Source organism: Lactuca serriola, chromosome 9, assembly GCF_051521515.1.
Source record: "Lactuca serriola cultivar US96UC23 chromosome 9, Lser_US96UC23_V15, whole genome shotgun sequence".
Classification (NCBI taxonomy): Eukaryota; Viridiplantae; Streptophyta; class Magnoliopsida; order Asterales; family Asteraceae; genus Lactuca; species Lactuca serriola.
The window spans coordinates 4,510,589-4,534,573 of NC_136416.1; the positions used below are offsets into that span (position 1 = coordinate 4,510,589).

The window sequence follows — 23,985 nt, forward strand, 5'->3', positions numbered from 1 at the left end:
TTATTTTGGATTTAGGCCTTAGTTTTTGGATTATACTGGGCCAGGGGTAGAATGGTTATTTTACCCCCACACATGGATTAAGGATTTTGGTATGGGGCCCAATTGCTAATTGAGAATGTTGGTCGGTATTGATTGATCAGGAAGGGGGCAGGGTAGCAGCTAAGGATTTCTTTCAGGAAGATTCTACATTTAAGGTGAGTCTTCTCACCATACCAATGGGTCTAAGGCACCAAGGCCGACCCATTTTATGATAGTTGGTATACTTGTTGTGTAGAGGTGTGTGGCTTGAGTATGTGGTAATATGCGGTAGAGATAACATTTATGGCTAATGGTAGAGATAGCCTTTGTGGCTGATGGTAGAGATAGTCTTTATGGCTAATGGTAGAGATAGCCTTTACGGCTGATGGTAGAGATAGCCTTTATGGCTAGGGGTAGAGATAGCTTTTGTGGCTAATGGTAGAGATAGCTTTGATAGCTGATTGATATGTGATATGTGATAGACGTATCTTTTATAGCTGATTGATATGTGATATGTGGTAGAGGTAGCTTTTATAGCTAATCGTTATGTGATATGTGGTAGAGGTAGCTTTTATAGCTAATCGATATGTGTTATGTGGTAGAGGTAGCTTTTATAGCTAGCATGATATGTGGATTGTGTGTGGGGTATGCTCTGGGGAACTCACTAAGCATTAGCTTATAGGTTGTGAATTTGTTTCAAGTACTTCATGTTCCAAGGGCAAGGGCGAGGCGTGATGACACGGCGTGCACTCTCTCTCAGACGTTTTCACGGGACACTCTGATGTTGGAATAAAAAATGTATTTGACTTATGTTTTAAAAACAATTATAACTAGATTTCTTAATGCATGGAAATATGTTTGATGATTCGAAAATGAAAATTTTCTATGAAAAAATGGGTCGTTACACTCAAGAAGTTTTCTAGGTCGAAAACACCTTCTTCACTTCTTCAAAAACCGATCCATCACCCCAAGGTGAGTTCATACCCCCTATTTTCGGGTTTTACTATGTTTTGTGGGAGGATACAAGTTTCTTTGTGTTATATCTTTGTGTTTATGCATGTTTATGTGTGTTTTCCATGTTATATATTGTGATTATGTGCTAAAACTTCATAAATCTCGAAAACTCTACCAAAACTTGGTGATGTTTGTAAACTAACACACATTATACAACTTATTATGAAGTGAAAGGAGTAAACATGTTATGGAACACTAGAAAACTAAACAAAACCGTTTAAGAGGCCATTTTTGACAAATAAACAAAAGGTGAAGCCTTTAGGGCATTCATGGTTTTTCAAGGACTAAAAGAGTCATTTTTATATAAAAATGGGTCTTAAAGACATTTATGGTTTTAAAAGGGCCAAAAGTATTAATTTTCACAAAATGGGCTTAAAGATGGGCCTTCACGGTTTCAAGGGCTAAATTTGTAAACTTTTGACTTTTGTGGGTTAAATTTTCATTTTAAACAAATTTAAGCTAAAAATGTAAGTTTCGGTTAAAAAGGGGCTGAAAATGAGAATCTTTTAAACTTGGGCCAACAATGTAAATTTGTATACATTTGGGCCGTAAATGTCAATTTTCATCAAAATTGGGCCAAAAATGTTAATTCTAACAAAAGTGGGCTAAAAATGCTATTTTATTTAAAATAAGCCCTTAAATGTAAACTTTTGGTCTTATTGGACCTAGAGTGTCATTTTTACCAAAAATGTGCCTAAATTGTAAATTTTCGGCTTACTGGGTCAAAAATGCCATCATTAAAAAAAGTGGGTCTTTTATGTCATTTTGGTAAACAATCAAGCGTAAACAACTAACGTAATAACAAACGGATTAAATACGTTACATGTTTATTGGGCCTTAGTGGTCCATTGACATGCTTATTGGGCCTAGAATATACCTTGCATGTTTATTGGGTCTGAAATATACCTTACATGTTTATTGGGCCTTAGTGGTCCATTTACATGCTTATTGGGCCTGGTATATACCTTATATGTTTATTGGGCCTTAGTGGTCCGTTTACATGTTTATTGAGCTTGATACTTTCATTACATGTTATTGGGCCTTAGTGACCCATTTTCATGTTTGATAGGTCCTGTATACTCCTTACATGTGTAACATCCCAATTTTCAAGGCCAAAATTTTCATTTTTAAATAAGTTATTACATAAAACCATCAGTATAAAAACATTCATAATAATATCTCGTGTCAAACCAAAGTGTCAGTAATCAAAACATACTATCATAAAACCATATCAGAGTGTAATCCCAAAGATCTCCTATGCGGAAAACATAGTGTGATGCGTTGCGATCAAGCCGGCTCCTTTCCTTTAAACACGAAGTACCTGGAACCAAAACTAAAAACCGTAAGCACGAAGCTTAATAAGTTCCCCTATCATAACACATACCATACAATCACAAAGCATACATACTGTCGGGAAATTTTGGGGTGCCCGACCTACTCGGTACGGCCATTCTGGGGTGCCGACCTACCCGTGTCAAGCCATTCTGGGATGCTGAACTACTCGTGTTAAGCCATTATGGGGTGCTGACCTACCCGTCGGTCCTAACAACCGACCCTCGGGGACTATTCCACTCCCCTACTGCTACTATCACATATATCATAACATAAACATACTATCAGACATATCTGGGGTGTCCGAACTGCCCTTTGGTCCTAACAACCGAACATGGGCACTATTCCCCTCTTACTACCACAATCATATATAACATATCATGCCAGCATATAAACATACCATCAAATATTGTCAGGCATATTTGAGGTGTCTGACCTACCCTTCGGTCCTAACAACCGAACTTACTACTATCACATATAATATATCATGCCAGCATATAACATATTAGGTAGTAGCAAACCTAGATGATATCACAAAGACAATCATCTAACATACAACTCCTACTGGTGGGCCGACATTGTGGCCGTAGACCCACCGCTACTGGAAGGTAACTCACCTCACACTACTGAAGTCCCGTAGACACAATCCCTCACTGCTAAAGTCCTGCAGACTCAACCCCAGCTGCTGGATGACAGATTCCCGAACTGCCAACACCAAAATAACATCCAATTAATAATTGGGTCCCAACACATAATCATAGATACTCACTTGGATAATTACTACATTACCCCAAGGTTGGCTTTATGCAAGCCCAAGGCCCAATCTAAAGCCCAAAAGTCCAACTATGGCTCAAAGCCCAACATATGGCCCAATTTTCCAAATTAGGCCTAGGCCTATACATGGTCATACCCTAAGGCCCAACATCATATAATCATTAAGGTCCAAACTATGGTCCAATTTTCCAAATTGGGCCCAGACCCCTTACATGGGCCTTACCCCAAAGCCCATTAATTATTCTAGTCCATTTGCTTGATCTTGGATGGCCCATTTAATAACCCAATCATCAGGCCCAAAAGAAAGGCCCATTAATAAACCCAAGTAAAATTAGGGTTTCACATAAAATGACGATTAGGGTTAAGTGTTCCTACTTAACCCATTAAGGACTTAACCCATTAAGTCCAATGTTGACTTAGGTTGATTGCAAATGATTATTAATTAATATTCTAAGTTCATCAATCAATCCGATGTGATCCCAATAAATCCCAAATTAGGGTTTTCCAAACCCTAATTAGGGTTTCCAACCCATCTTAGCCCAATAGGCCCATTAGTTAAGTCCTTGGATCCATTAGGGTCCATTAAGCCCATTAGACACATCTTTGGGATTTTATGCACATTAAGCCTCATTGGGCCCATTAGGGTTTCAAGGCCCATTAGGGTTTTAGTCCCTTGACCAAACATCCCCAAACTAGCAATCCCAACACAACTAGGCACACTGCCACCCGACACGGCGACCGGTGGCGGCAGCCACCACCCTAAGGTGGCGGTTTTCAATTTCTTTTATTATTCCAAGCTGTATTTTACATTTTACAATGCTAAATATCAAAATAACAGACACTAAACAAATATACACACACACAACCACCTTGTGGTGGCCGGCGGCAGCAGAAGCGGTGGCAGCCACCATGGCTGGCGGCCATGGTGGGTATCCTTTCCATTTTTCGGCTATCAACACTACCCTCAACACACACATGAGCTGGACACATGAAACACACCCCATATGATCACAAAAGCAACTCCAGTCACTCCCGGTGGCGGTTAGCGACGACAACACCAAGGAGAGGCGGCAGTGGCGGAATGGCCGTTGAAATGGATGCAGCGGTGGCACGACGGTGATGGCTAGAAGCTTATGGGCTCAACAACATCGAATATCCCTTCCTGATACGAGACCACTGCTCTAATCCATCGACTAGGCATCAGGTGGCGTTGGAACGAGTTAAAATGGCGACTGAGAGCGATTTCCGACGGCAACGACGGGTCATACAGGCGGCGGCGGAACAACAACGCTACAATGGAGTGGCGGCATCCACCGGAAACTGCAACAATGACACCCCCGGGTGTGTTCCCTCCGACTTTCATCTGCCATGGCGCTCCATGGCGGCCTTCGTCTTCAGCAGCGGCGGTTCACATCTTCAGCGGAGTGGAATGACGCCGGTCATCTTGGTCCTTCGGTGGCTTGGTCAGTCGGATAAATAAGGGAGAATGGGGTAGCGGCCGGTAGTTGGGAGGCATAAGGGGGAGGGGTGACGGCTGCTACATAAGGGAGGGTTTAGGGTTAGGGTTTGACTGATAATGAGGTTATATATCGGCTCCACTTAGAAGTTTGCCATAATGGCTACAACAGTCCCTCCATGCCCCCATTCTTTCAGATGTAATCCAATATTTACCCTTTCAACCCAATCCATGGAAAACCCTTACAAATTAAGTCCCATAAATTACCAAACAACCTACAATATCTTAATTATGACATAATCAGCCCTTCCACCTCATTTCCTTTTAAATTAAATTCAAATAATTACCACGGAGCCCCTGCCTTCATAAATAGTTATAAACTAAGTCCGAAAATTACACTTTTAACCCTCAACTTCCAAATTATGCCAATTAATTACTCGAAACCAACACCCTGCATATAATTAATGGTTTTAGGGATACTATACATTCATCAATTTATTTATTTATTTAATAAATAAACGGGGTGTTACAACATGTTTACTGGGCTTTGTTAACCCATTGACATGCTTGACGGACCTTGTATACTCATTTCACGTTTATTTGACCTTATAACCTAAATACATACACGGAAACATTATTTTGAAATGGTAAACAATGTGATACACTGTTCGCATAAATTCAGTTAAGGTTCTTATGAGACGTTTACACACTTAAGTCATGTAGTTATAACCAGAGTCTCCTGGAGGGAGTGCGAGAGTTTGTGTATAGATCTATACGGGGTTGACAACCCCGCACCTGAGCTGTTCTCTACAGCTAGACTAGGCCAGTCTAGGGTGACAAATGTCTTACCTTAAACAAGTCGACGCCTGAAAAACGTCATGACAGGCAGATCAGTCATATCAAGCATGGTTATAACGACTCACATAGAGATTAACAAACACTATACGAATTTACGGAATACCTATACTATACTTTTGATACACGTATGAGCCATTCATTTCTATCATACTCAGGTCTTATGGTTTAAAAACTACAACTCATTTACAGCCTAGAAAATATCAGATTTTCTGGGAAACATACATTATACACCACCTTCTACTTAGAACATAAAACACAGGAAATTTTGGAATGCACTCTTTATACATCTTCAAAACAGAAACACACATGCCTTAATACAAGATTTGATACAAAGCGTTTAAACCATTTATTTCTTTTACAGAAAATATTGGATTTTCTGGAATTTACAAATGATACAAAACTTTTCTTACAAACATGCTTATGAACTCACCAACATTATATATGTTGACCATTTTCAAAATAACTTGTATTCTCAGGGAATCGTTAACCAGGTTGGTCATCAAGAACACGTGGATTTTTGTGCATTTTTGTTATCATCAGACATTTGACATCTGGCATGTAATTTGTAAACCAACACACTGATGTAAACTGTGATGGTTGTTATATTTCATGTGTGATGATGATTTGTCTTTGATTCAATTATATACAATGTGATGATATTACAAGATGAAGTCACCCAAACCCCCGGACGTTTCCGTCGTTTCTCCGGTTCGGGGGTGTGACAGAATCCATGACCACTAAGATCAATGAGTTAAAGGTGACGTACTTGATTTTCTTTCTACAATCCTGAAATAGATATTGTTAAATGGTATTTTACCTTTTTGACCTTGCAGGCGTTGTTGGACTTGGAAAAGAAGCACACTGTTGATTTAGAGAAGAAATTAGGTGAATCTCAAGGGTGTAGTGAAGAAAGACGCAAGCAATTGGAAGATTCAGATAAATAAAATACAAAAACTACAGAATCTGAGTAGGTTACACTTTGTGTCAGTTTGATTTTCAGGGGCGATTCGGTAAATTTCTCCTTTTTACATGTATCTACGATGACATGAACTTAGAAAGAGGTAAAATTCAATTAAAAAAGGATTTAAATCTTCAAAATATAATATTATATTTCATATCAGTTTCCCCTTAAGTTTAATCGAATTTTTCCTATGATTTTTGTATTTAGGGGTTTCATTTATGTGTCAAATCTTCATCCTACTTTATCTAAACTTTCTTTTTTTGGTGTTTGTAGTGGCATAATTGAGATGCTTGAAAAAGGGACGTATATGATCAGATTTCATCTTAATGTTTATTAAATTGCTTGATGAGACCCATTACATGACCCATAGATCCATGTACAATGAGTGAATCGATAAAAAAAAAATTATGTTCTAATTTTACAAACATTATGCAAAAGTTTATAGTTCATAGTCCATATATTTTTATTTGTAGTTTGTTTTTGCAAGTTGTGAATATGGTTCTTCATGAGTCACTTGAAGTCTATTTTGATTTTTGTGTTTTTCAGATAAAATTATTTCATATTTTTGCAAGTTTACTCATGAAGCCCACGTATAATTGAACGTATGTTGACATTGTTAGGTTTTATGTTTGTTTTCATTGTTCAATGAGTATATGGGTGAGCCAAGTTTCAATAAAGGAGAAGGGGGTCAACCTAAGAGTATGTCAGACTCCCAGAAAGGATCTCATGATGATTTAGATGGAGCTACTTCTTCACTGGTGATTGTAACTTCGTTTGTCTATTTAGGCAATGCACTATTGTACTTTGAAATGGTGTAATCTGGTATGAGTGTGATCACTAATGACATTACTTTTGTATGAGTGTAATACAAGTTTCGATGGAAAACAATATAGCATTCATGATCGGATCAATCCATAAGAGGATCACAATTTACAAATGTTTGATGAATAAACCATGTACCGTTACCTCCTTTCGATAGTGGTTTAATCCAAATCCAACCCCCGCTACACGGGGGCACTTTTCTAGTTTCAATAAAATTATAACTAATACTACATTTATCGATGCTTGTTAGTTAAGAAGAAAATAAATAGTTGAAGCTAAGGGGACAAGTTGACATAAGAATCATTAAAGTTGTCTAAATTATGACTTGAAGAGAATGGGGGTAATGAAAATATGTGAAGAAAAATACTCTTTTACCCTCATATGATAGGCACACAGGTTGATTAAACACATCAAAACAAACGATAAGATAAATAAAGGATGTTTTCTACTTTAACCACCTAATTTTAATTTGTTTTAAAAGAACCAACCATTTTTTTAATAAAAGATCTATTGGAACCACTAGGACCTGCAAATTCCAGTTAAGCAAGTAATGCCTTTTTTTATTCTATAAAAACCACCAATATTTTCAAAAAATTACATCACAATCCTTATCTGTATTTTGTTAATATATCAAGTTTATAATCTTTTATCATCTATAAACATAAAACGATATGATGCTAACCCATAATTTTTTTTTCTTTTGTGTAGAAAAATCATTTTATTTTGATTCCTATGATTTAGTTTTAGTAAAAATTCAACTTAAAAAAAGTTAAACCGAAACCGAATTGTTTTTCAACAAAAAAACAAAGTTTGGGGTTTGACATCGACATATATCATATAATTATTTATTTAAAAAAGACAAAAGATTATTAAATTTGATCGATATAGATAAAATTAAGCAGTAAAAATAAAATCAACAAATGAAAGTGGTCGTGATAACTTTTTTTGAAAATATAGATGGTTTTGCAGAACAAAAAAATGAACAGTTTTTGAATGTTATAGTGGTTGCAATAGAACTTTTATCCAAAAATAAGCACACTTCTAGCACAAATAAAATTTGGATGGTTAAACAAAAAATGTCAAAATATCATTGTTATTAACCCATTAAAAAAGGTTAGATTGATATTACAATTTTCATACAATCAAAATGGGTATTTCTGTAAACTTTTTCAAAACAACCCTTTTTCTATATAAGTGTTTACAAACACCGTTATTCCTAAATCATTATTTAAAAGTCAGAATCTTTTTCAACATAGTTTTCAAAACATTGACATTATTAGAGTTTTCCAGAAATCATAAGCCAAAAATGCAAGGATGTGTACGGTCACGCCTTCACCTTGCCACGATCCACTGAAGTACCTGAATCTATAAACCTAAATTGTAATCACGAAGCTTAGTGAGTTTCCCCCAAAATACCAACACCTAAACAGATAACATATACAAATAACAACATGTATTAGGTCCACAGCTAAAAGACTGGATTACCCCTTGAGCCCATAGTATGAGTCTGGCTTGCCTATCAGGCCCACATCTCATATATGGCTTGCTCCCGAGCCCACAACATAAGTCTGGGTTGTCCTTGGGCCCACAACTTATGTTTGGCTTGCTTCCTCAGTCCTTGGACTGGAATACCAATGAGTAGCCCTCAGTACGAGTCTGGAATGCCCGACCCGGCCCTCAACTCGTATCTGGAATGCTCATGAGTCCTCAGTAAGAGTCTGGCATGCCCTCTATGACCCTCAACTCATATTTGGCATACTCCAGGGTTTGTTGGTTATAGCACAAAACAATACAACCTCAACCCACCCCACACAATATGTCTACATATAACAGATAATATCGTAAACAGATAAACAGGCAACTCACATGCAGCCCTAAAGATCTACCAGAACAGCATAGAAAGACTAGTATGCTTAACTATAACATACTTAACATATCAGCAATATCATGTTATCAAACCAATGGGCCGACCTTGGTTCCTTCGACCCGAAAGTATAGTAAGGAAGACTCACCTCGAATGCAGAAGCTCCCCGAAAGAAAGTCCTTAGTTGCTGCCCTGCCGACATCCGAGCTATCAATACCAATCAACACATCTAATTAGCAATTAGGTTCCACGTCATAATCCATAATCCATACTTGGGTTAAAATGACCATTTTACCCCTGACCCAACATGCACCAAAACTGAGGCCCAAACTAAAGGATCCACAAAGGCCCACTAATGGTCCAATTTTCCAAATTGGTCCCAACCCCATACGGGTCTTATCCTAATCCCATATTTTCCTTAAAGCCAAAACAGGTTACCACAAACACCTCTTGGGAGAAACTTGGTCAAAGACATAAGTCAAAACTCAAAGTCAACGGTCCAAGTTGACCTAATTCACCAAGTTGTCCTTCAAATCGTCGAGTTTCTCCATCAATCTGCACAGATCGGGACAACCCAAGTCAACTCGCCGAGTTTACTCACCAACTCATCAAGTTCCTCTATTAATCAGAAAATATAGGGGGAAACCGAGTCATCTCGTCGAGTTTATCCATAAACTCGTCGAGTTTTCCAAAAACCCACCACTTAACACATTAAGCACATAATCCATGAGGTCATGACTCCAAAACATAGATCTGAATTCCTTAAGCTGGAAAACCACGTAAAGTTGCTAACTTTACGTCCATGCATGTCTAGATGAAGCTCTTAAGTTTCAAGCGAACTTAATACTCAACTTAATGCATGCATGACATCAAGATCCTCTAAAGTTTGCACCTTTAAGCTCAAGGGTAGCAAAACAAACTCAGATTTGAAAGGATGAACCTTTACACCATCAATCTTATCTATAAACTCAAAAAGGAGGCCAAAATCACAATAAAACCCAAATGAGAAGATCTAAGCTATTAATCACCAAGTTCTAGACTTTTTACTGCAAATGGTTGCCAAAACTATGATAGATTCCGGATCCCAAAGCTTCCCTCCAAGCTAAACAACTTCAACCCCTTCCAAACCTTCAACAAGCACCAAAAGCACACAAAAATCCACTCAAAACCGCAAGATTCCCAACAAGAGGCTCACAACTCGATTTAGGGTTTCAAGAGGACAAGGAGGTTCATAAGGAGGAAAAAAGAAAGACTTAAGGCCTTTAAATAGGGCGGACGACCCTAAAATTTAGGGTTTCCATCTGAGTAGCCAACTCGCCGAGTTGACGCACCTCAACTTGTCGAGTTGTCTCATTAAACTTCGCGGCCAAGCCAACTTCTACTCGCCGAGTTGATGCTCCACAACTCATCGAGTAAACTCATTAATTCCACGATTCTTTATATTCAACTCGGCGAGTTCAACTAGAAATTGGCATAATTCTACAATTAACCTTCTAGATTCTAGGTGTTATATATATATATATATATATATATATATATATATATATATATATATATGTGTGTGTGTGTGTGTGTGTGTATATATATATATATATATACACTAGTTTATAACCCGTGGGAACCATGGTTACAAAATTAATTAAACTTTCATAGTATAAAAATTCAAAATTATTAATCAGTTATTTTAAATAAATTATTAATTAAGAGTTTTTTTATTATATAAAATTATAATCATCGAATTAAATAAATATATGAAATTACATCACTTTCTAATTTGTATTAATTTTATTGTAGTTTTTATTCTAATGTTATTAATTTAATGTAATTAGAGTGGAAAATTTAAAATTTGAAATTTGAAATGAAGAATTAATAGATTGACAAGTGACATGCATTAATTAGGAAACTTAATAGGATGATACATGGCAAAATATGCATTAATTAAGAGACCTAATAGGGTGACACATGTCAAAAGGAGAATAAAACTATTCTTTTATTAGAATAGGGATATATATATATATATATATATATATATATATATATATATATATATATATAAGTAGGTTCATGCGAAAACATAATTACTTTGCGAAACTGCGAAAATAGATTTTATCTTATAAAAATCAAACACATGTACTTTAGAAATGAAATTTATTAGCAATAAATTAAAGATAAGAAATTTACATAGGAGGGTGTTATGGAAATATAGATTTAATGGTGCTTTTAACAATAGTTTCTCTTATTTTCTTTTGTTTTTTTTTCCACATCATTAACAACTTTTAAATTCAAGTTTTTATAATTAAAAAGTCAAAAAAACATACTTTGTTAATATGAAACAATTTCTCATGTATCATCGATTATCATCATGTAGTTCAAAATTTTGATGGATTCTTGTCCAAAATATAAGGTTGAGATGACACAATCTTATAAATTTTCTTTGTTTTTGCATTTTTGCAAATTATTTGCATTTTCACATAAATCATATATATATATATATATATATATATATATATATATATATATATATATATATATATATGGAAGGGTTATATATAAAAAAAACCCTGAAAATCATAAAAATGCATAAAATACATAGCATCACAAATCTTTTTTTTTTTTTTTACTTTATATTCTTAAAAACCGTAGGTTTATTTATAAATTCGCTGAAAAAAATTGATTTTTTTTTTATTATTTTGATTATTTTTTCAAATTTTTTTAGCGAAATTGTATAGAAAGTTGCGATTTTTAAGAGTATAAAGTCAAAAAAAAGATTTGTGATCTCTAAGTAATTTTTTTATGCATTTTTATGATTTTTAGGGTTTTTTGTTTTCCATAGAACCTCTATATATATATATATATATATATATATATATATATATATATATATATATATATATATATATATATATATATATATATATATATATATATATATATATATATCGACTTATGAACAATAAAGTCATAAGTTGGCTTTGGTTATTGGAGTTGTGGCTTCAATTGACATTGTCATCGACTTCCTTCACCATGTTTAGTTTTTTACTGTCACATGCTCTTTGCATATTTCTTTAGTTGTTTTTTGTTCGCTTGATGTTGTGTCTTCTGCTACTGTTCTCTTCGACCGTCGCTTCTACATGTTTTTTTTCTCTTTGATTTTAGATTTGTTGGGTTTCTGTTCGTTATGTTACTTTAGGGTTTTGTCGACTGTGTTTCTTAGACCATCTCCGATAAAAGCTTTTTAGAGGTGCCCAATACTAATAATTAACTCTAAAAAAAATTTCCACCGTTTGAGTGATTTGTATAACACCAATTTATATTCTACTAAATATTTATTTTAGTTTTATGTTTGCTCAGTTAACTCTCTTTATTTTTTACTAATTTTTTGTCTTTTATTTTATTTAATCTATAAAATATTTTATAATTTTTAAGTAATTGTTTTATCATTTTAATACTTAATAATAAATATTAAATTTTTAATAATAATATGATATTTCTACAGAAAAATTATTTGATAACTATAAACATAATCAAAAATATATATTTTTAAAATGTTATATGATGACACACAATTTATATGACTAAGTCCAGTCTGATGTCATTGGCCGCGTATCAATAACACCAGACTGGGGGGACTTGATGATATATGGTCCTTGTGCAGGGCCTAGACTGCTCTAGCGCATCAGTCTGGCCTGGCGCGCTCCTGCCAGCTCTGTCTGACGTTCCCTCACCAGCCTTGTTGGAGACTTCCTTGTTAGCCTTACTGGGGACTCTCCCGCCGGCCCGGCCTGACACTCCCTAGCCAGCCTTGCTGGGGACTCTCCCGTCGGCCCGGTCTGTCGCTCCCTTGACAGTCTTTCCTGGTGTGCGCCCGCCAGTCCCGCCCGGCGGCCTCACCCAACTCCTTGCTAGTTTGGCCTGAATTGGGCTGGCCCAAGGCCTGACCTAATTCCCCTGACCTGATTGTCCCATATATAATGAACAATACCTCCTCCATGGAGGGGGAGCTTCCCCCCATGGCTCAGCCACCACTATACTCTGGTCGGGTGGCTCAGCCGCCACCCGCCGCCGTCAGCCACCATACAACACCACCAGTACCAAGATGGTTCTCTCCATCTATGGAGGCCCATCTCAGATCTTTTAGATAATCTAACTTGATCGTCAGAGTCCTCTCCCGGGGCACAGTCCCTGGGATGGCTCTAACGCATCTCTCTGATTATGATGTCCAGATCTCCGCCACAGCAGAAAACCAGAAGAAGACGCTGGAGGTCGATGTCGCATCATTTGGTGCCATTTTAAGTTATGCAACCCATTTTAAAGCAATATGCCCGAGTTTTTTCTTTTAATGTGGGCAGCATCCAGGGAGGGTACATCTTTGACCCAATGTTCTTTCTTGTTCAGATTTGGGGAAAAAAATCAAAACCCGTCAATTGAGCCCGATGTCAAACCAACTGACGAAAGATGGCATCCTACTGCAAATTTTGAATGGTCCTTATTGGTCGCCTGTGGTTGATGGTAGGGGTTAGATCAAAATTACGAATTTTCCAGCGGCGCCTGTGTGGGGTGGAGGTCGGACGCTCTTTTGGTTCCGGACGCTGGCTTCGAACAAAGGATATGCAGGGCCAGCGATCGGCAGCGGTGACGGAACAACAGTTGGAGATCAGTGGCGTTTGGGTCCTGCTCGTCGGAGTCGGAAGCGTCTGGTGAATGTTGGGAGCGATCGGAGACGTTTTATCGGAGTTAGCGGTGTTTGGTGGTACTGGTATTATAGGAAGGTCGACCGGCTATGGTTGTTGGTGGAGCGACTACCGCCGATTGGAGCTATTGTCGTATGGGGTCTACGGATGGCTTGGCGGGAGGGAGATTAGAGATTCGTAAGATATGGGTTAAGTAGGTGGATTGGCGGAGCTGGAGTCTAGAGTTTACTGCTAGTTGAGTGGTAATGTGATGATGTATGCTGGAGGTTGATCTTGGTGGGGCAGCTAGCGGCGACCGACAGTTGCTTTGTTATCTGTTGCTGAGCAGAAACGCTAATCGAAGCGGTTATTTCTGGCAGGTCGAAGGTTGTACACTTGTTAATGGCCATCTAGAGGTCTAGCGATTCCGGGCAGGGTGATTTGGTGGTTCCCTAGCGGAGGTGAGAGGCCAGCTTAGGATGTTCGGCGGCTGGATGTTTCCGAGGAGACGGGTGAGTCCAATGGGGCCCGCCCGAGGACGTTTTGGTTCCCTCTATGTCCAGCGAGGTGGTATGCCCTTGTATTTTTGTATGTTTCCATGGTGGGGACGACTACCATTCTCCCCCCCCCCCCCCACCTCCTTTTTTGTGTGAATGTGAGAGCAACAGTTGGTGGTGCCCAGGTTCCGGCGAGAGAAGTTGGGGTTTCGGGAAGGTCTTTGGCCGTATGGGAAAATGGGCTGACCCAGTGGGTCCCGACTGCTTTGTTTTTTATGTACATAAGGGATTGGACCAGATGAGGGCCCTTTGTTTCTGACTTCCGTAGCAGCTCTGTCCCTTGTCTTCTCATTAGTCTAGTGCATTGTGCACCCTTACCCCTTTTTTTATTGTTGTTGTCGGCATTAGATAGACACGACATACACCCTTTTTGATGTATTTGAGTGATTTGTCATGAATGTGAGTTGTAAATGTTATTTTTCTGTATACACGCCTTTTTTTTTTTAATATTATTGCCATTAATGAAAATGGTAAAACTATAAAGTAAAAATAACTTTCTCTAGTTACAGCACAACTTAAAGAAATTTGTATATTTAGATTGATTAACTTTTAATAATATGACGTTTGAAAGATGGTGAAAAGCTCATAAGATTTTTTTTTCTTTTACAGATATCAGTTCTTCTAGTAGAACTCCTCTCCACCCCCCCACCCTTTTTTTTTCTTTTGGAAAACCATTATTAAAATGGTAACTAAAATATGGGGTAACTTAAAATGAGGTAAAAACTCATCAAATACTTTCCTCCTCATTTTGCTGAATAAATCATCTAAATAAATTGAAACAAAATAAAACTCATAAACACTTTTCTCTTCTCAACTTTCTTGGCAAGTCATTAAAAAGAATGACAAAACTGAGGTGAGGTGAAAATGAGTTTTCTGAAAGTTTAAGAGGGTAAATAATTCATAGAAACTTATTTCTTCCTTCAAGCTTCTAAATAACTTGAGTAAACTTATATACAGAAAATAATGAAGTAAATGAGATTTTCTAGAAACATATAAACTAAAAGTGGGATTGAAGCCATAAAAAACTTCTTCTCCTCTCTCTTCTTTTTCTGAAGAGTTTTGTAAAATGTACAAGCTATATAGCTGTATGTACAAATAATTGTTAGTGGGTATGCATGTACATGGAAATGCACAGCTAGAGAAGGATCTTCAGATAATATGTGAAGAAGTGATGGGATAAAACTCATAAAACACCTCTTTTCTTTTCATCTTACTGGGAAAAACCCCAAAATATAAACAAAAACGGGTTTGACAGAGTTTTCTTCTTATAAACTTTCTTTTCCCTTCCGCTTGCACAATAAGCCATTGAAAGATGAAAGAGAAAAAAGATTTGGTAAATTTTCGTTCTCTTTTCAACTTGTTCAACAAGAACATGAACAAGGAACAAATCTGAAAATTTCCCGTTTTCTTTCTCTAAATTTTTGAAAAGAAAACACCAGGCAAACAACTTCAAAGAAGTCTTGCAAAGCAAATCATATACTGAAGGTGATTTCTTTGCAACATAAACTAAAAACAAAGTAAATATCTACCAAAAAGTTCTTCAACTTGCTGAATAAAATTTGAAAATATGAATAAAGATGGGAAAAAACTCATAGAAATCTCTTTTCTCCCCAACTTTCCGAATAATCCAACAAAGATGGATCTGATACAATCTTTTAACTTAAGAATTGCTCAGATGAACTAAAACAAAACATATCTAGACATATGAGCAAAAACAAGGTAGATCTAACGATCTGAGGAAAAAACTCAACAGATCTAAAGATATGAGCAAAAAACTAAACAGATCTGAAAGATCTTGGCGAAACCCAATCGATCTGAACAGATCTTGGTAGAAACCAAATGGATCTGAACCAAATGGTGGGTAGAAATGAACAGATCTGAACAAATCTTAGAGGAAAACACATCAGATCTGAACAAATTTGGTCAAAATCGAGCTTGAGGCCAACTGAGGCTTTTTCTACTTGCTCGAATCCGAGATGGCGCCAAATGATGCGACATCGACCTCCGACGAGTCTTCTGGCCTGCTGCTGCGGTGGAGATCTGGACATCATAGTGCAAAGTCGTTAGAGCCGCCCCAGGGACTGTGCCCCGGGAGCGGATTCCGACGGTCAAGTTAGATCAGCTGATAGATCTGAGATGGTCCTCCAATGATGGAGAGAACCATCTTGGTGCTGGTGATGGTGTATGGTGGCTGACGGCAGCAGGTGGCGGCTGAGCCACCCGGCCGAAGTATAGTGGCGGTTGAGCCATGGGGAAGCTCCCTCTCCATGGAGGAGATATTATTCATTATATAGGGGACAATTAGGTCAAGGGGAATTAGGTCATGCCTTGGGCCAGCCCAATTCAGGCCCAGCTAGTAAGGATCTGGGTGAGGCCGTCCAGAGGCGTCAGGCGGGCGCGCACCAGGAATGACTGGCAAGGGGCGCTAGGAAAGGGAGCGCCAGGCCGGGCCGGCAGAAGAGTCCCCAGCATGGCTGGCAAGGGAGCACCAGGTAAGGCTGGCGGGAGCGTGCCAGGCCAGGCTGGCGCTCTAGAGTGGTCTAGCCCATGCTAATGGACCATATATCATCATTATATATTTAAAGTAATCGATTAGATGTAATTGTAATATATAGTTTTATTAATGTTATTCTCAAGTATAGTTTAGTTTATAACTAGACAAAATTATAAGAATGGTCTTTGTGGTATGTCAAAAATTATCGGTTTGGTCGAAACAGGTTTGGTTTGGCACCAATGGTCCAAAAGTTTGATTCTGTTGCGAGTTTCGTCCAAAAACTTCAAAAGTTTTTATAAATACATATTTACCCTTGCTATTTTCCCTTTTTTAATTACTTTTCCATTTTTCTAATTAAATATAAAAGACAAAAAAACACCTCACCACTACCCATATGTGATACCCTCTTCCACTTAATTTATTGACCTCACTGGAGCAAGTTGTCTGAGATTTGGGAACAACCCTAGAGCAGTCACCAGACCACCATTAGAACGTCACTAGACCACAACCACTACCATCACATGTGAACATCACCATTACTACCACGAGCTAAGAATAAGAGAGTATGAAAAAATCTAATGAACTTGAGCCTAATTTTTCCAGATTAATTAATAAAACACTTAAGCAATCAAATTTCTAAATCCTTAAAAACAATCAGATTTGTAACTTGTAAACCCATAAAAACACTACATTACCAGATTTATAAAACCATATTGATGAACTTGAAAATGATTAAAACGCAGTCGTTCGAATTGTAGATTTGGAGCACACCACTAGGGTTTTTAGAATAAGGACTCCGGTGAGCAAAAAAGAGATAAGAGCATGACGAAAATTTGAAGCCATAGCTCTGTTGTCGTCGGAGATATCCGTTCGTCGGTGGTTGGTTTACAAATCCAAGCTCGTCACCATGGACATATCTATATCTTCACTGTTATCCAAGCCTTTGTCGAACTTAGGGTTTGCAAAATGTCGCACCTCCATTGTTACACACATCCTTACAAATCCTATATCGACGACCCCAGAGGACAAATCTGGTGGCGACGATTCAGATCCTCCTCCGTCAAGATTTTGAAGCCGATATGTAGGACACCACTGTCTTAAACCCTCATTCCTCCGACGAAGACATTGAGGTACGACCGGCAACTTCGTTACAACTTTGTAGTTCCTTATTGGTTTCACGATCTGGAAGGGAAAAATCACCAACAAAAACCCTTATCGCCGCCTGCCGCCCTTCGTCTTCTCATCCGAATCGATCTTTCCTCAGCAAACCCTCATTTGCAAATCTGTATCCATCGTTGGAGAAGAAACAAAGAGCATGGTAGTGAGGGTTCAGATCAGAGGTGTTCTAGGGCTTGCGATATATATATATATATATATATATATATATATAGAGAGAGAGAGAGAGAGAGGGGGAGAGAGAGAGAGAGAGAATGTGTAGATGGTGATCGGTGGTGGTGGTGATGGTGATGTTTACCAGTGGGATGGATGAGGGTACTGATAACATATTCTTTTTGTTTAATTTTAAATCAAAAATATATCAAAATAAAAAAAAATTAATGAAGCGCAAATTTGTCTTTCTTAAAAATTCAAAGTAAATTGGACAAAACTCACAAGAAATCAAACATTTGAACCACTAGCATTAGTCCACACAATTTTTGACAAAAGTGACAATTTTCAAAATACCATATGGATCAATTTGCAGTTTTACTTTTAACTATCATATATGTTTATAAATAATAAATTAAGTAAAAAAAAAGTTTTATAAAATTTACTATAAAAGAAAAAGATAATTTATTGATTTTATAAAAAAAATTAAAGATTATGTCAAAATAATAATTTATTTGATAAAATAAATAAAAGCATCATTATATCATTATATACTTATAAAGCTAGCATTTTTCCTTTCACCACATTCATTTGAAACTCTCATATATTTTTTCCTTTCACTACATTCATTTGAAACTTCCATGACTTTTCAATTTCGTTCTAATAATAATTATAATTTGGTTAATTATGTTATATAAATATCAAATCTAAAGTATAATCATACATAAAATAAATATCAATATTAAAATAATATCTTTACTTCTGCTTATAAAGTTATGTTTTTTAACTTTTAACATATAATACTTAATTTATTAGTTTTAATATATTTTTGGATGTAAACCATTATCATTTTAAAGATACAATTTTGGAAAAATTTGTATAAAATACTTAAACTATTAATTTAAATATATAACATTACAATGTAAACTTAAATACAAATTTTAGTTTAACTTAAACAACCCAAAGAACATTTTGTAAATAGTTAAAAGTATGGATGAGCAAAAACCGAACCGAAAACCAAAAAACCGAAAAAAACCGTCATAACCGAAACCGAAAAACCGAAACCAAAGCAATAACCGACGGTTTAGGTTTGAATTTTACAAAAACCGAAAAATAACGGTTTGGTTCGGTTTTGACGTATAAAACCGCCCATAAAAACCGAACCGACCCACATATACATTATTTGTATTATGATTTAAACTTTTAGTTTTAGACTTTAGACTTTATCTCTTTAATACTTTATTTTTATTTTCATCAAACTGTTAATAGTGTTAAACTTTGATATTTTGAACACTTTTTTGCTTTTATAATACTAGAATTCATACTCTTTATTTTAGTATATTTAAAATAGATATAATACTATTTATCGCAACGTATTTTCACTAGGTTTGAACCCAAAAACTAGAAAAAAAAACATGAGCTCATAAACCCACGGTTTAAAACCGAAAACCCATAAACCCAACCCGGAAAACCGAAAAACCGACCCATGCAAAAACCGAACCTATATGGTTTTAAAAACCGAAAAACCGGAGGAACCTGAGGGAAAAACCGCTTTCTTACCGTCTGTGATCCATGGATCTCTGATCGGGAAACCGTATCCAAGCTCCGTGGCTAGTCTGCGCTCTTTGGACAATTTATATCTTTAGAATCTGCTAGGTCATAGAAATGAAACTTAATGATTTAATAAAAATAAAGAAAGAACCTAAAAGACTTTGATTTTCGTTACGGTTTGGTTTGGTTTTAGTCAAAAACCGACCAAAACCGACCCATGCTCATCCCTAGTTAAAAGTGATAAATTGTAGTGTCTTTCTAATAATGATTATAAGTTGGTTAATAATGTTAAAAAAATATCAAACCTAAAGTGTCATTATAAATAAACTAAATTTTAACTTTAAAATAATATATTTACTTCCACGTATAAAGTTATGTCTTTAACATTTAACATATTATAATTAATTTATTATATTTAATATGGTGTAATATGTAAACCATTATCAGTTTAAAGCTACAACTTTTGAACAGTTTGGACAAAATACTTCAATTTTTAACTTAAATATAACATTATAATGTCAACTTAAATATAAATTTCAGTTCCACTTAAAAAACCAAAAATGTTACCTTTAAAATCAAAAAATAATATTTGAATTTTCTAAATAATTATAATTATAGAATTTAAAACATTAAGCAAATAAATTTTAAAAAATTAATTAACAATAACAACAACTATAAATAACATTAAACCATATATTATATTTAATTTTATCCATGTGTAACTCGCGGGTAGAAGTCATTGAAACGATTGAGATTATGAAGTTATAATAGATGTATATATTGTCATATAATTCAAAATAATAAATATATTATATATCAATTTAGTATACAAATTATTATATCAAATTTAACAACAATGTTATTGTTATATTTAAAAAAAAAACATATATTTGTAAAGACTTCAACTATATTGGTGTTTCCGCGCAACGCGCGGACATTCGCCTAGTAATCTCTCTGTTCTAATAAATAAATAAGTTTATTCTCGTATTGACAAGTGTCATACTATTAGAACTCCTCATTAGTATTATATGATATATATTATGCCACTTGTCAACCTATTAATTATCAATTCAAATTTCAAAATTTAAAATTTTCACTCTAATTACATTAAATTAATAATTGATTCTTCATTTTAAATATCAAATTTTAAATTTTTTCTCTCTAATTATATTAAATTAAAAACATTTGATTAAAAAATAAAATAAAATTAATACAGATTATAAGGTGATATAACTTCATATATTTATTTAAATCAACGATTATAATTATATATAACTAAAAAAATATCTCTTAAATAATAATTTATTTAAAATAATTTATTAATAATTTTGATTTTTAATATGAAAGTTTAATTAATTTTATAACCATGATTCTCATGAAATATAAACTAGTACTATAATAAAACAAAAAATATAATATAAAAAACCAGTTTTTGATTTTGCTGCTTGTTTTTTGTTTTATTGTGAAGGTTAAACCAACCGTCATCATATGACACGTGTAACCATCTGAAGAGGCGATAGGAGTTGGGTTTTTGATTTTAAACCCGACATTTCTCGAATTTTCCGCACTAGATCCGGTCCGCCCGTATAAAAGCTGTTATCATAGCATTGGTTGCCGTTAGTCCTGTACCTCTTTTCTCGTCATTTTCATTACAGAAATTTCCGTCAAACGCTCTCGAAGCTTCTCTTCTTGAAGATCATGGCGGAATCTGAAGCCAATCAACCGACTGAGCCTCTGGTAAGCCTATTCTATTGCAACATTTTTGACAAAGTGAGTTAATTTGATTTTCCGTATGTTGCTGTTTAAACGTCGACGACGACGATGTTACCTTAAAACTTGTAGTAGATTTCTAGAAATTAGCTTCTTTTGCTGATTGATCAATTAATTTCAGTATGATTTCGTGTGTTCTCTAAAAAGTATAAACATGGCCGTTAATCTGGATTTTTCATTTTTGATTTGCTATAAAAAAAACAACTTCTGGTATCGGATGAAAAATTGATTTAGTATGAATTCTCTATATTTTTCTGATCAGATCTGATTTTTCAACTTGGTAATTTTCCTTAGTTTTGTCTGATTGTGAATTTATTCGATTTTGAAATTGAAGGTACCGAGGGATGGGGGAGAAGAGCATCTGAAGTATCTCGATTTTGTGCAAAGCGCGGTGATCTATTTCGTTGTTTGCTTTTCGACTGTTTACGAATACGCCAAAGAGAACGCCGGTCCGTTGAAGCCCGGTGTTCATACTGTCGAAAGCACCGTTAAAACTGTCATCGGACCGGTCTGCGAGAGGTTTCACGACGTTCCTTATGAGCTCCTTAAGTTCATTGATCTAAAGGTATTTGTTTTCCTTTTCACCATTCGCATCTTCACCAGTAAAGCAGGTGTAGATAGTCCCAACTGAAAGTGATATTACCTTTTGATTGGTGTGATGTAAAGTTAATAAGACAAGTTGCAATATTTTCAAGGGGTCGAAGTGTAATAAACTTAAAGTAGGTAGCTGAAATCATAAATAACTCGTAGCTCAATCGGTTTGCGGTGTCGTGTTGTGCAGGTAGACGAGGCGTTGAAGGAACTGAATCGGCACGTGCCCTCGTCGATGAAACAGGCGCCGAGCCAAGCCAAGTACGTGGCTAATAATTTCCCAGAGGTGGCTAGAGATTTGGCTTTAGAGGCATTCAAAACGGCGAGAAAAACGGCTAACACACTGTACATAAAATACGAGCCGACAGCTAAGGAGCTCTACAAAAGCTACGAACCAGTAGCCGAGCAGTACGCTGTGTCAGCCTGGAGGTCAATGCATAAACTCCCAGTATTCCCTCAGGTGGCTCAAGTAGCCGTTCCCACAGCGGCTTTTGTGGCGGAGAAGTACAATTATGTGGTGTGTTTCACGGCGGAGAAAGGTTATCTGGTGGCCCAATATCTACCGTTGATTCCAATTGAGAAAATTGCAAAGGTGTTCCAAGAGGGCCACCATGAGCCAACAGTTGGACAAGCTATTCATGTTGATACATGATTAATTATTAAGCTATATGAATATGCTAGACCTGCTAGTCCTGTGTGTTTAGTTTTTTTTTTTCTTCTTTTCTTCTCCTTCTCAATCTTCCATGTTTATGTTCTGGATTTACTTTCTTATTTTATGTAGTCAGGTGGTTTTCTCTTATAGTGGAATGTAGTTTGGTCTATTTCTGTACTTCATCTTCTTCTTCTTTCTTATCTTTGCGTTTTAACATTTTGATTTAGGGAAGTTTTAGTACTAAACCGTATCGTTTTTGGTAGTTTACTGGACAGATTTATGATATAATATATTATGGATGACATTCAAAATCTAATTCTTGAAAACAGCTTTTGTTCGCAGTTAAACAACGTTGTAGTTGGTTTTACTAATATGATTGTTTATTTATATAAGTGTAGGGGTTCTGTTGGTGGATTTGAAGCGGGTTTGGACATGTTTTCTGAATATGAATGGTTGTGTACAAAACTAAAAAATGTGGTACATTTAACATTTAGTTGCAATATAGGCTGACGTTTCTTTGTTGATTGGACCTCTTCAAACAAAAATAGCTCTTTAAAAGGTGAAAAAAAACAAAACATGACCATGTGGATGAAAAGGAAGCCAGCCAATTGATATTTTGAGGTGTGAGACAAAGTGCATGGGAAATAAAAGGTATTTCTGGACAGAATTTATCTGTGAGAATATATTTGTCAACTCAAGTGTAGATAGAAAGATAAGTTTATAATTAGGTGAGGCGTTGGTCATTTAAACAAGGGCGATAATGATGAACTATAAAAAAAAATGGAGTCGGTGCATAGTAATTTGGCAGGTTTATATTAGAAAACCGTAGGTGTATGCCGATATGTTGTCCAATAATAATAGCGCATATTAATAAATTTTTGAATTGAGAATTTTATATAGAGAAAAAGACAAAGTTAGTTTAATTTCTTTTTGAATAGCCAAAAAACTAAGAAAAGACCCAATAGTCATCAAAATCGAAGGTAAGCTTCATTGCGATTTCTGAAAATAGGCTGTGATATTGTCTTCGTGAGCTGAGATTTCGTCAAGGGAGCCCGAGCAATTAAGATTTGAGAATAAATTATAAAAAAGAAAAAAAATCACGAGATCACACACACACACGCATATATATATATATATATATATATATATATATATATATATATATATATATATATATATATATATACACTAAACTAGCGTAGATTAAAAATATATTGTTAAAATGTTGAAAAATATATGTTTAAAATGGTTATATTATTGAGGATGATGTGACAA

General features: G+C 35.8%; 1 protein-coding gene across 1 annotated transcript; it reads left to right on the forward strand.

Annotated features, from left to right (window-relative positions):
- Positions 1 to 21,278: 21,278 nt before the first annotated feature.
- LOC145073465 (stress-related protein-like) lies at positions 21,279 to 22,887 on the forward strand. The gene is made up of 3 exons (XM_079020015.1): positions 21,279 to 21,434; positions 21,802 to 22,032; positions 22,249 to 22,887. Exons 1-3 carry the CDS (start codon positions 21,396 to 21,398, stop codon positions 22,708 to 22,710), a joined length of 732 nt encoding a protein of 243 aa, XP_078876141.1. The 5' UTR covers positions 21,279 to 21,395; the 3' UTR covers positions 22,711 to 22,887.
- Positions 22,888 to 23,985: the final 1,098 nt, after the last annotated feature.